At 29.8% G+C, this 12954-nt stretch overlaps 1 protein-coding gene across 1 annotated transcript in view; it reads right to left on the reverse strand.

Moving 5' to 3' along the window:
* The window catches only part of eys (eyes shut), a 102633-nt gene that overhangs the window by 57173 nt on the left and 32506 nt on the right, over positions 1-12954 (reverse strand). Inside the window, exons 9-12 of the mRNA XM_035352903.2 lie at positions 9635-9960; positions 3962-4181; positions 1079-1194; positions 778-950 (exon numbers count right to left, since the gene is read on the reverse strand). Of these exons, the coding sequence (XP_035208794.2) occupies positions 778-950; positions 1079-1194; positions 3962-4181; positions 9635-9960 (835 nt within the window). The remainder of the gene's footprint in view (positions 1-777; positions 951-1078; positions 1195-3961; positions 4182-9634; positions 9961-12954) is intronic.

The raw sequence follows: 12954 nt of genomic DNA on the forward strand, positions 1-12954 counted from the left end.
CTGCCTTTAACTGTAACTATGCCAAACTTACAATTCAAACTGAATGCCACCAACTAGGCGGGAAAATTGTCAGTTAGTTCATCTTCAGACACTAAGTCGCATCGGTGTCAATTGTCGAGAACTTCGGTTCTAAGTAATGTATCACGTATATTATTGTCGAGTTTTAATAAAACTACTAAAAGACATTATCGCCTCATACAGTCTACATTTCGACACAAACAGTATGAATATATCTGTTTACTGTTATAAATTTGAATACATTTGGAACTGATTACCAGGAAAACAAGGTTAACATATTTACATTTAAATGTTAATAAATAAACTAAAATTTGGACTCAGTACAATTTGCAACAAAACAAATCATTCATAAATTTATTGCTATTTCATTAAAATACATATTTCTCTTCACCAATTTTATATAAGAATTTAATTTTCAGTAAAAATTTCCAATTCTTCTTTTCCTAACCAATAAAATTAAAAAGTTTAATCCCTAAGTATTTTATTCAGTTATTGCATATATATTTAGCATAATTTATTTCATACTAAGCTATTTTAATCAACCTCTTTAAGCTATAATGGCAATTACATAATAATAATAATTGATGTGAAAAGGCCGTCTTAAAATTACACAAAAACAAGACTATTCAATACAGTTCAAACTGCTTGTATAAAAAAACATTATATAATTATATAAAAAGTACATCTACACATTCTGATATTATTTACTTCAGAAATGAATAAATACAAGATTTAAATGAGAATGATTTAAAAGGTTACCTAGTTCACAATTCTTTCCATGCTTTCCATACGGGCACACACATAAATAACCATTATCTAGATCTGGCAAGCAGGTGCTACCATGTTCACATGGATTAGCGAAGCAAGTTTTATGTTCACAGAATGGGCCTGCAAATCCATCTGGGCATTCACAATTCCAGTGATCATCATAGCTGCAATAATTAAACAAGTTTTAGTATAAAAAATGTATACATTACATTAATAGAAGGAAATTTCATATACTTTAAATAGAAAGACCACTTTTCAGAAGTCATGATAATCTAAAAATTAAAATTTTCACCTTCTGCAAGTAGCACCATTTAAACATGGATTCCTATAACATGCACTGCTGTAACACTCTGTAATTCCAACACCAATCTCTGCATCTTGAACAAGTTCTTTTTCATCACCATTAATCTACAACTCACAAAACAAAATATTTGACATGAAAAAAATTTAGTTTTTATACTTTTTATAAGATTAAAGTACATAACAAAAACAGTTATAAGAATGATATATTGAATAATCTGCTTTAAAAAGAAATTAAACATTATGATTTAAAATATAAATGTGTGAAAACTTAAATGACTGCATTGCATAGAAAAGCTTAATGTTTCTCCCTTCAGCACAGAAATTTATAATTAGAATATTTTTATTTTGATTTCAACCATAATAATTACTACAATAATACCTCTTATTTTAATCTGAACATCTTGAAGACATTTGGATGACTATTATGCTATAAAAGTAGCACCATCTTATTCAATATGTGTACCTGAATGCAATTTCAGCAAGCAGGCCAACAAACCTGTGAAATACTCAACAATAACATTCACTATACATAGTTTCTTCAAAGAATAGTGCCAAGAATATGACATTAGATCAGGATACTACAACCCACATTGCAATTTTATAGTTATCCAATGATGTTTCATGTGCAGTATGAGAAGTCTCTGGTTATAATAATCATATGTTTTGAGTGCTAAACCTAAGTAATAAAAACTGTGCAAATAACAGTAAATGTCACATTAAGGAATGTTAAGAACATAAAATGTTAATGATTTTTTATGTATGCTCAATATAACAAATTTTATAACACTTATGTAAATATTCAGCTAAGAAGCAAACTTCACCCCCCTAAAAAACACAAATACTATAAAATATATGTGGATGTGTATATATATGCATGTAAAGCATGTATATCTGTGCTAGAGATATGTCATTATCTTGCACATAAATTTAAAGAACCAATTCACTTTACTAAGCAAGCAAATGGTGAATCATTAAAAAAGAGTGATAGTTCTTTTATAGGTCACCCATGCTGAGCTCTTATTGGAAGCATGCCAGGAAAGTTAGATTCACATTTTAGGAAAGAAAATTTTTATCCTCCTATGGTAAAAGTAGATTAAATTTTCCTCATTAAAAAATTTTTGAACATGTTAAATTTTAGATCTATACAGTAAGGAGGTTTTAGGGAATCTCAAAACTACAGTTGAAAGTTAACATTTTAAATGCACTGATCCTTCCAATCCCATTGCTTATTTGACACTTTCCACTCTTAACTTCATCACCCCTCAGCAATCTTGAATCACTCCCGATCTAATTCATCAAGGTTATTGTTAGTGAATGGTGAGTTGTAGAAAGAACTCATTCAGTTCAGTGAATGAACGGTTCCAAAATAATCCCATGAAACAGAGGTTTTGCTTACCTCTTATGCATATACAGACTCATGTTATTATATAAGTATGACTTAGGTATAAGTAACTTAAGAAGTTATTAGTTACCTTTAAGTACAAGAAAAAACAAAAAATAAGATCTTTTGAGCAAGCCTAAAATGGAAGCTGATAAATAACTGCATTAAAAATTGTAAAGTTGATTTCTTCTAAGAAGTCACTTGCAGTCTGAATCAGATATATAAATAATATCCAGCATTAAACAATTATTTACAAAATATGCATAGCAGCAAATCAAATTTAATCATGGGAATTCTCCACACTATTCATTTGAAGTTTGTACAGTATGCAATATAACAACTTCAGTTAACTGAAAGATTAATATGCATTATAAATGTTTGAATAATAACAGAACTTTCTAAATAAACAAACAAACAAAAAGAAAAAAAAATCATAATAAAAATCTAAGAAATTAAAAAAATTTTCTCTCCCTCCCCACTAAAATACATGTAAAAAGAAGAAAAATAACACTATACAAAGGAAACAAAGCACTAAAAAATTAGCAACATAAGAAAATGTTATTATTTTTAGTCAAAGGAAATGAATGAATCATGCCTTAAAAGATGAAAAATATAACGCAGAAATACAGGGCTTGTATCGCAGCAGAATTTAGGGGCAGCAAAATTACGGAATGACAAAATTTTTAGAATTTAGAGGAGGCACTGGACAGCATAATTTAGGATCTGGACAATTTGCAGAAGGAGGCAAAATGCCTAGCACTGGTTCTGCTGAAACATACAAATCAATATATTTCAAATACCAACTCCAGAGTAACATACTACATAAAAGTAGCTAAGCAGTTTCAATTAATGTTAAGAAATAAACAAGGACATATAACAAATATCATAACAAAAATTATGTAGATAATTTTGCTCAAAATTTATCAGATGTATTTATTTGGTTCGGGTTTAATATGGGTATTCATGCATGAAAGTCGTGAATAATTTTTTCAAAATGTTTTGCCAATAACACATTTATGTAAACTATTTCCTAAAATTTTTAGAAAAGGAATGAAGAATTAAAAAAAATTATGCTTGAATGAAGTCAGAACAGTCTTTTCTGAATTAGTGTAATTTAGAAATTTTCCATTTATAAAACAAAGACACAGCTTAAGAAATAAGATACTGAAATAAATAACATTTATTCATTTATTATTTATAGTAATTAAATTTTAAAAGGGACAAAATAAAAGCAAAATTGAAAAATATAAAAAATTATTTCTCAATTACATTAATGTCTGTTCTCCTATTATTATACCTTTATATATCAACTAAATAAGAATAACAGTATTAAACAATAACTAGCTGATGGTGAACAAATATTTAAATTTTTATTTCACATAAACAGTGAAAGATTTAAAAAAATAAAATAAAATCATAAAAAATTTAAAATTTAGCAATTTTAGAATACTAAACATTCTTTATAGTTTGATATTTAAACATAATACTTACTTGGAGAAAAATAACACACCCTTCCAAAGATGGTACATGATGTATTTCTGGAACAGAGCTTTTAAAAGTAGTAGGAATACCTCCAATATAGATATGTCTGAAATCAAATCTTGGAAAAACTACAAATTGTTGACCACTCATTGGTGCAGAGCCATTAACTAGCAAACCAACATTACATGAAGCATTTTTCACTTGAGCAATATCAGGGCTCCATGATAAACTAAAAAGACACGTATTTCAAATCATATTATTTTATACATATTAAAAAATAGATATTATGGAAAATATGTTTTAGATGCAGAATACACACACCCATAAAAAAATCATTTAAATATTAACTCATAAAATATAAACCTGCTTAAAAGAAATTTCAGTTACATACAAGTTGTTTCTAAAAAAAAAATATCACATTTATTAAAAACCCAATAGAGTTTTCAAACAATATAAAAAATAAAAAATCTATATTTTAGAAGCTGCTGTAATGCAAAATGTATACAAAAGAATCAGTAATGATGGAATATGCGATCTATTGCTTTTAAAAATAACTTGAATCTATAGCATAACTTGTCCAAAACAATTTTATAGTAGACTTTTATTTTATTTTAATGGTCCAAGTATTCTTTTCTATACATTAGCCATTTTTTTACAATATTTTAAGTTGTAAACGAATCTTAACCTAGCCTTCTTTGGATAATCGTACTGGGTTAGTAAATGCAGTCTCATTGAAAATCATTAAACTAAGAGATAATTATTTATTTATTTAAACTATCAATTTAATTTTTAGTAAATACTTTTGAAAAATAGTTCTGAATCTTAGTTCAGTTGTAATTCTACAATTCTGAAATATATTAACTAAAAGTGGTAGATGATGGATGATGTACTGCATCATTACTAAAGATTCTTCTCAAACAATTCTAATACATTTTTACTCTTAGCTTTTTATGCTATTTTATTTTCATTTTTCTTCTAAGTAATACTTTTTTTTAATTGCTAGAAATCAATACTACAAAACTTTTCCTACTTTTACTGTGAATATTAAAGAAAAATAACCAAGAAAAATTTAATATACATTAAAAAAATATGCAATGTGATTGACAATTTGGAACTGACTTTATAAATTACTTTTAGTAATGAAACATGTCTGAATAAAATACATTAACTTGCTTTAAAATTAAGCAAAATTCAAACCTTCTAATCTCAGACAGATATTAGTTTTACAGAAACATTAGTACCCACATATTAACTGATCACATTAAGTAACAGACTGCTAAATATATTGGCTACAATTATAGCTAAATTCAGAGAAAGAGGCAGGAACTCTTCTCTCCTAAGCTCAAAAGGTTTATATTGAAATTTTATTTAAAAACAAATCCCAGATATAAATTTCTTATTAAATTTTCCTGTTTAAGAAGGCTAATTCTATGAAAGCAAGAGTATGCATGCAGTTTAATGCAATTTTATTAATTTAGTAAGTTTTAATATGTATCTATAAAATTTATTTTCAGCTTTATATTATTTATTTTTATTCACTTATTTATTTTTTGAAGGGGAAAAAAAAAAAAAAAAACTTTTGATTTTCAACTGGCTGATCGATTTTTTGCTATGCTTCTTGGTTAAAATGTTTGTCTTCTGGTCATGAGAGAGTTGTTTGCACCATAACATTTACTGATATATGTTATGGTGCAAACAACTCTCTCATGACCAGAAGACAAACATTTTAGAAGATTTCAGATAGTCATCATTTGATGCAGCCTAGTTTGCAATGTGTTGGTTTTGACAATGAACTAGCTTACAAAATAAATCAAAAAATGATCGGAACTGTGGTAAAGTTACATGCACTGCATTCAAGAAACTTCTCCTATAATAAATTAGTTCTACTAAAATTTAAAGTATAGATTTACTTATTTAATTTATTAGACAGCAAATCCCTGTATCCCAAGGTTTCAGTATCACAAAGAAAAATGTCACTGTAATTTTATTTGTTGTATTCACAACAGTGCTTGCAGCTTTGATCAGATTTTTTTTTACATATAAATGAATGGGCTTCTTAACTATACATGTTGCAAAACATGGTTAATATCTCAGCTGCAAGAGAAGGAAATTATGGATCATGTGTGGGTACAGCAAAATGGTTTGTAAGTTTTCCTTCTTAATACGTTTCCTTGCTTAATAGTATGAAATCCTATTAAGCAGTTTCTTGTGCTTCTTCATACAAGACAATCATCTGGCACCTTGCTGTCATACAGGTTAAAAAAAAAAAAAAAAAAAAAAAAAAAAAAAAACTATATGAATTTTAGTGGATCTATATGAGATACTTCTTCAAGAAGCAAAATGGTCACAGAAAATACTTTTACTCTTTGAAGAACATGTATTGGATTTTTTTGGTATTATCAGTGGTATTTAATGTATATATTATTTAAGAATAAAGATTACTTTACATATAATTAATTAATGTAATTAGTTTAAAAATCACTTTGTAATTACTAAATGTAATTAATTTTGAAAATCATTGTCTTTCAACAGACCAATTAATAAAATTAGATTCATATGGAGATAAAGACTCAAAGGAAAGCAATTTAATTTTTTCACCTTTCTTCTAAACATATTGGTTATATATGAAGTAAAAAGTCAAGTCAGGATGCTTCCATTTAACCTCTTTTTTCGCAGCATATCATATATGCTTCAATTTTTCTTTGTAAACCAATCATATCAAATGTTAAAGCATATGTCATATTAAAGCATATCATATCTGAAGCAAATTGTCATTTGCAACTCACTGTATCAAATTTGATACATTAAAATAGAAAGCTTAATTAAAAATTTTTAAGACAAATAAAGTATATTAAAATGCTATGAAATTTTATTGAATGGTATATCCTGTGTTTCAGCCTCTGTTATGAATACTGCATAGCTGACAACCCTGAAAATCTTAAAAACCGGAAGATTTTTGGGCAAAAATTACTGCACGGCAAAGCCATATCAAAGGAACTCCAAACTGGCTTTAATTCATTATAATGCATGATTCAGGTTATTCAACTATTTGCAGTTAAATTCTGATGTAAAACGTATTAGCATTTAATTACATGTTCTAAATTTTATGTTCTTTGGTTAGTTTCATTTTTTAATTTTCTTATACTTTTATACTGAGAAAATCCTGAGTAGTGAAGAAACACTTTTATTTATCATATCAAAGTAATTTTAAGTACCTTGAAAATAAAATTAATAATTAATGTACACAGTATTTGAGTGGATAAACTTAGTAATGTACCATATATTAAAGTAAACAAAATTAAATACAAATATTAACTGATTGAATATTGCTTGAGTCTTCATAAAAAAGTGGATTAAGACAACTCATATAAAAAATTAATAAAGCAAAAATCAATAAAATGTAATAAGAAAAAAATATAATTCAGATTAAATACAATTTAATAAGAAAAATTATTCTGAAAATCATCAGAGGTAGGGAAAAGGAATTTCCTTAATTTAAGTTTCATTAATACAATGAATTTTATTTATTGCTGAGAAATATTTTCCTTAGTAAAGGCTAAAAATTAAAACCAAAGAAATTCGGTGAACTACTAGGAAATGTGATGAAAAACTGGGAGTCTCCCAGAAAAACTGGAATAGTTGGCAGCTATGGTGTTGCTTACTAGTTTGTCAAACAAATGTTAAACATCTGATACTCACCAACACATTGTTCAGGATTTAGAAATGTTTCCCATGCTAAATGCACTTTTAATTTTAGTACATTAGTATAGGAATAATAAATAATATGCACTGATCTTTTGAATTTTAAAGTTTCCCTCTTCATTAATACACAGAAATAATTTTAATGTATAATTAGAATCGTTATTAATAATATTGCTTTTTTTTTTACTTTGAATTTTATTTAACTGGATAACTCAGGATCATATATAAAAAATTTAAATAACATACATAAAAATGCAAATATTTCAAGGACACAAAAAGCTATTATAGGAATTTATTATAGGAAAAGCTATTATAGGTTTTTGGCACATTAGGCTTAACTAAGAGAAGCACTTGGGCACACAGTGACCTTCAATGTCCCAAGGTCATGCATCTGTAGGAGAATTGTATTCTCTCTGCTCTGGGAGTGAAAATGTTAACATATATTATAATTTTAGTTTCTCAGAAGAATATATGCAGAGTTCATCTTCTCTGCTTCTATCTTGAAAAATATAAAATGACTTAAAAAATATAAAACTATCTTGAAAAATATAAAACTCATAATTTAATAACTCATTTACAGAATTTGATAAATTTTCTTCATCCATTTAGCTATGTGGATATCTTGAAAAACTGTTCATGCAAGTGCATTCAGTTCTAATGTTATATAATTTACGAGGGAAACCTTGTGGTAAACTTTTCAGAGGAACAGGCTGAAATTTACACATAAGGAGAGCTTAAATACACTACACAATACACAATAAACCTATTTTAATGAAAATCAAACCAGGTATGTAATTAACTGCATTTAACAAATTTTGTAAGTTAGACATGGTGGATTACAAGATCAGCATAACAGTACATAGAGTTAAAATGCATTTTAAGCAAATGTATGTGCAATATACTGTTTTTGAAAATGTGCATATTTAAGCTAAAATGCTTTTTAGAAAAAATGTAAAGTTTAAAACTGGGCAAAACAGCAATCTTGTTTTAGCTTAGATTTTGAATAAAATTCTATTGATTTCGAGGGCAATCAGAAAGAGGTTCTTCGAGAGAGAAACAAAATCCTGTGAAATGGGAAATGCAATGATCATATTTGTATCAAAAGCAGTGGGGGAAACAAAGCAAACACAAATGTAGTGCCATCTGTTGAAGAAAATCATAAAGAAATGTGAAAAGCTATTAGCTTGGTTTGGTTTGGTTTACTGAGAGTACGGCAAAGCACACTAGGGCTACCTGCCTAAGGGAAGGGATGCCTTCTAGGAGGACTTTCAAAGGGAAACTGGCTCGTATACAAGTTACACATGGGGAAAACCGCGAAAATGCCCATGCAGCCAGCTCGTTTTCAGGATTCGAACCTCGGACCGAACTACCAGTGTTCAGCGATTTTACTGCTCGGACTCTGGTGAGCACGCTAAGCTATTAGACTTCTAAAAGCATAAGCAGAAACTCTATTGGAATTAATGTCATTAAATAAAGAAGAAAAAATTTTGTGAATGTGTAAAGCTTCAAGGAAATCCAGTTTACAAAGATGAGAAGCTTTACAGTTAGTTTTTGCAAAATCAAAATCAAAATTTAGTTTTCAACTATAACTGATTATCAAAAGATTTGTTTATTTCCCTTTTTGGATATAAGGTTTATGTTTCTTGACATAAAATTTTAACACCCTTTTAGTTTGGTTGATATATCTCAAACTACATTGGAAAGTTATACTATAAGTTTCACAATATTTAAGAAACTTTTAAGAATCGACAACAAATTTTATTGATAGGTGAGAAAATAACTTGAAAATCAAACTTCCGGAGGATCTGTGCAATTTTATAACTGATATGAAAACTATGCCAAAATACAGTTGCTGTTTAGCCTAGTTTTAAATTGGCATGTTTCTTTTTTAGTGTCAGGTTTTTAGTCTTTTTTAGTGTTAGTCTTTTAGTCTCTTTTAATGTAGAGCTAATGCATGCAGATGAAATCAACAATACTCACGATATTGAGACAGATGTAAAAAAACTGTTGTTAACAGATGCATGGGTTTCCATAAAAATTGTTGTTTGATGCCCACACGAAAATCTAAATTTGAGCAAGCCATTCTCAATGTATAACATCAGAAAGGAACCACTATTCAAAGCTTCAGTGAACAGTATTGTACCTTCTGATGATGAACTTTTGAAACTTATATCAATATCCAGACCTTTAACAGGATCAATAGTTGGTAAAGCATGCTTTAAGAAGGATGGTTTGTGAAATTGGGGAATGAGCAAATATGTCTCTCTTTCACAGTTTGGCCCAGCATACAGAAGAGGACACATACACTGAAAGAAAATAAAAAAATCAACTATGAATGAAATTCAATAGATAATTTATATAAAATAGTGAAGACAGAAAAACAAATATGTATAGGAATTAAAAAAATTCACAGTACATAAAACCTTATTTAAGTTATCACATACAGAGATTAAATACAGAAAAAATGAAGCAAAATGAATATGAAAGTAAAATACAGAACTAAAATAGCTTTTATGATACTAATTTCATGCTTATGTTTTTGTAAAAATTAGATAATTAAACTGCAGAAATTATAAATTTTTATTTCCATAATAATTTTTTAGACATTCATACATTTAATTAGTCAAAAAGATGCAAAAGACTTTTATAAAAAAAGCGTGTCTAAAAACAAGCAATAGATAAAACTTTAACCATCTGATCTAGAATAAATAAAAGATTAAAACTTTACTGAGAACCAAAAGGAGCAAATGAAAAGCTATGCATGAAGCTTAATAGATGTTATATACAAAAGAAAATTATAGTGGTGTACTTTCTCAAAATTTAAGAATGAGAGTCACTTAAGCAAGAAATTATATAACACCAGATGCATGCATCTAATAAGTAAAGAATGATATAGTTTTAGTAATGCCAGTCTGCAGATAGATATTAAGAAATGTATCATTTATAGATCATGCATTCTCTCAATGCTTAAAGTTTAGCTTTAACAAATAATTGAAAAAAAAAAAAATACTTCAAGTAATTACATGAGATATTTCTTTCCTCTTAATAATACTATTAAAAAGGCTATTATATTAGTGGTAATTATACAATTTATATGTATATATGGTAATTACTTGTGTGGTTTATTTAGTGCTTAAACAGTGTAATTATTCTATTAAGTATAATAATTAAACTCATACCTCTCTTTCTGCCATTTCACTTTATTGATATACCCGATTATAAGACCGCATCAATTTTAGAATAAAAATGCAACAAAAATGGAATCTTATTTTTGAGTAAATACAATATGTACTAATTTCATAATTCTGGTTAAAATATATGTAAGATAAAAATATATGAATCAAAATTATAGATTAAACTATAAAACATTAATTCTTCCTCTTTATTCTAAAATCGTAATAACTTCTTTGCATTGCGTCATTTCTAGATCACTCTATGATCGGCGCAACTCCGATGACGTAATAATTAAGAACTGAAACTGACCTTGTAAACCAAAACTTTTCTCTTCGCGTGCTTCCATCTTTCCAGCAGGAGAGCTAACGCGGAAAAAAGGAAAGGTTATAGCACTTTCGTAGCAAGAAGGCTGAAGTTTCAGTTCCCAGTTTTGGTTTAGAATTAATTTGATTGGACGAGAGGCATCTGCATTAAAACGTTACATAAGATAGAAAAGTCTGGAACCTGCGAGAAGAGATTAATTTAGGGGCAGATTACCAAATTTAGAATGTTAATTTTGAGGTCGTCAATTATTTTTTTGAAACAGCTATCATATTTTGTTATATCTTACATATCCCCCCCTTCAAAAGAAAAGTTGGGTGAGCAGGGTGGAAGAGCTCCGTCTTTTTTCTTTGTGCTCTTATTATGACATATATACTTTGAAATAGGAGCTCATTTTAAATGCTATAAAATCTTTTTAAATATTATATACATTTTTTAGGTTAGTTAGTTTAATAAACAAAGAATGACAATGATGGATAAGAACAACAAATCTAGTTTAATGATGGTCAAAAGCCAATATTAGGATATACACTGGTGTGCAAAAATTAAGGATGAGACGGTTTTTTTCAATATAACTTTGTACGAAAGCTTTCCAAATCAACACATTTAATACCGTAAGATCTCCAATACGTAAGGACATGAGTAATGTAAGCAACACTTACTAAAATGTAAGCAACACTTACTAAAAGAGAAATCAGAGGGATAAGAAGAAGCTTTATTGAAAAAGTAGCATGGAGCGCAATGCGACTGAAGGCCGAAACATCCCTGTGATGGGTGTCCAGCAAGAAACATCTGGTCTTTAATAGGGGATATGATCTCCCCAGACTGCTAGGCAGGTTTCACAGCATCTGCCTATGCTGAAAATGAGGGTGTCAATGAGTTGTTGAGGCATTGCTGCCCATTCGTCTTGCAGCACCAATCGAAGCTCCGGAATCGTTACTGGTGGTAAGGTACGAGCTGCCAAGCGGCTGCCTAGAAAATCCCATACATGCTCGATGGGATTGAGATCCGGAGATCGTGCCGGCCAATCCATATGTTCAATATCCTCACTCTCTAAGAGTTGTTCGGCAGCTACTGTGCGACGACATGGTGCATTGTCGTCCATGAAAAGGAACTGCGGACCCATAGCGCCTCTAAAAAGACGCACATATGGAAGAAGAATCTCGTTACAATAACGGGTTCCGTTGACTGAACCTGCGTCAAAGATGTGAAGGTCTGTACGACTACCAAGCATGATGCCTCCCCAAACGAGAACACCGCCACCTCCATACCTGTCCCTTTCAATGATGTTCGAGGGATGATTGCGGCTTCCCTGCTCTCTCCAGATGAGTATGCGATGAGAATCGCTACTCAGACTGAATCTGCTCTCATCTGTAAAGAGTACTCGTCTCCATTCATTGTCTCTCCAATTCCAGTGTTCCCGGCACCACAGAGAACGCCTTCTCCGATGGGCAGGCATTAGATGTACATACCGTACAGGGCATCGTGCAAACAGACCACCACCATGAAGTCTTCTGGCCATGGTAAAATGTGATATCGGTCGTCTAGTCGCCTGTGTCGTGCGTCTAGCGATTTCTCCTGCTGTCTGCCGCCTGTTTCTTCTGTCCTGTAAGGCAATATACCGGTCATCTGCGGGTGGGGTTCCTCATAGACGACCACTACTAAACCCCCGGATAGCTGTTTCTGTAGTTTGAAATTAGAACTACAGAAGTCGTGAAACAATGCTGTGAGCAATTCCAAACTCTGCAGCCACACTTGTCACACTGCGGCCTTCCTCCAACTTCCCAATGATTCGACCTCGGGTA

This window comes from Stegodyphus dumicola, chromosome 4 (genome assembly GCF_044657685.1).
Source record: "Stegodyphus dumicola isolate Sdum_Otavi_A_Nest chromosome 4, ASM4465768v1".
Classification (NCBI taxonomy): Eukaryota; Metazoa; Arthropoda; class Arachnida; order Araneae; family Eresidae; genus Stegodyphus; species Stegodyphus dumicola.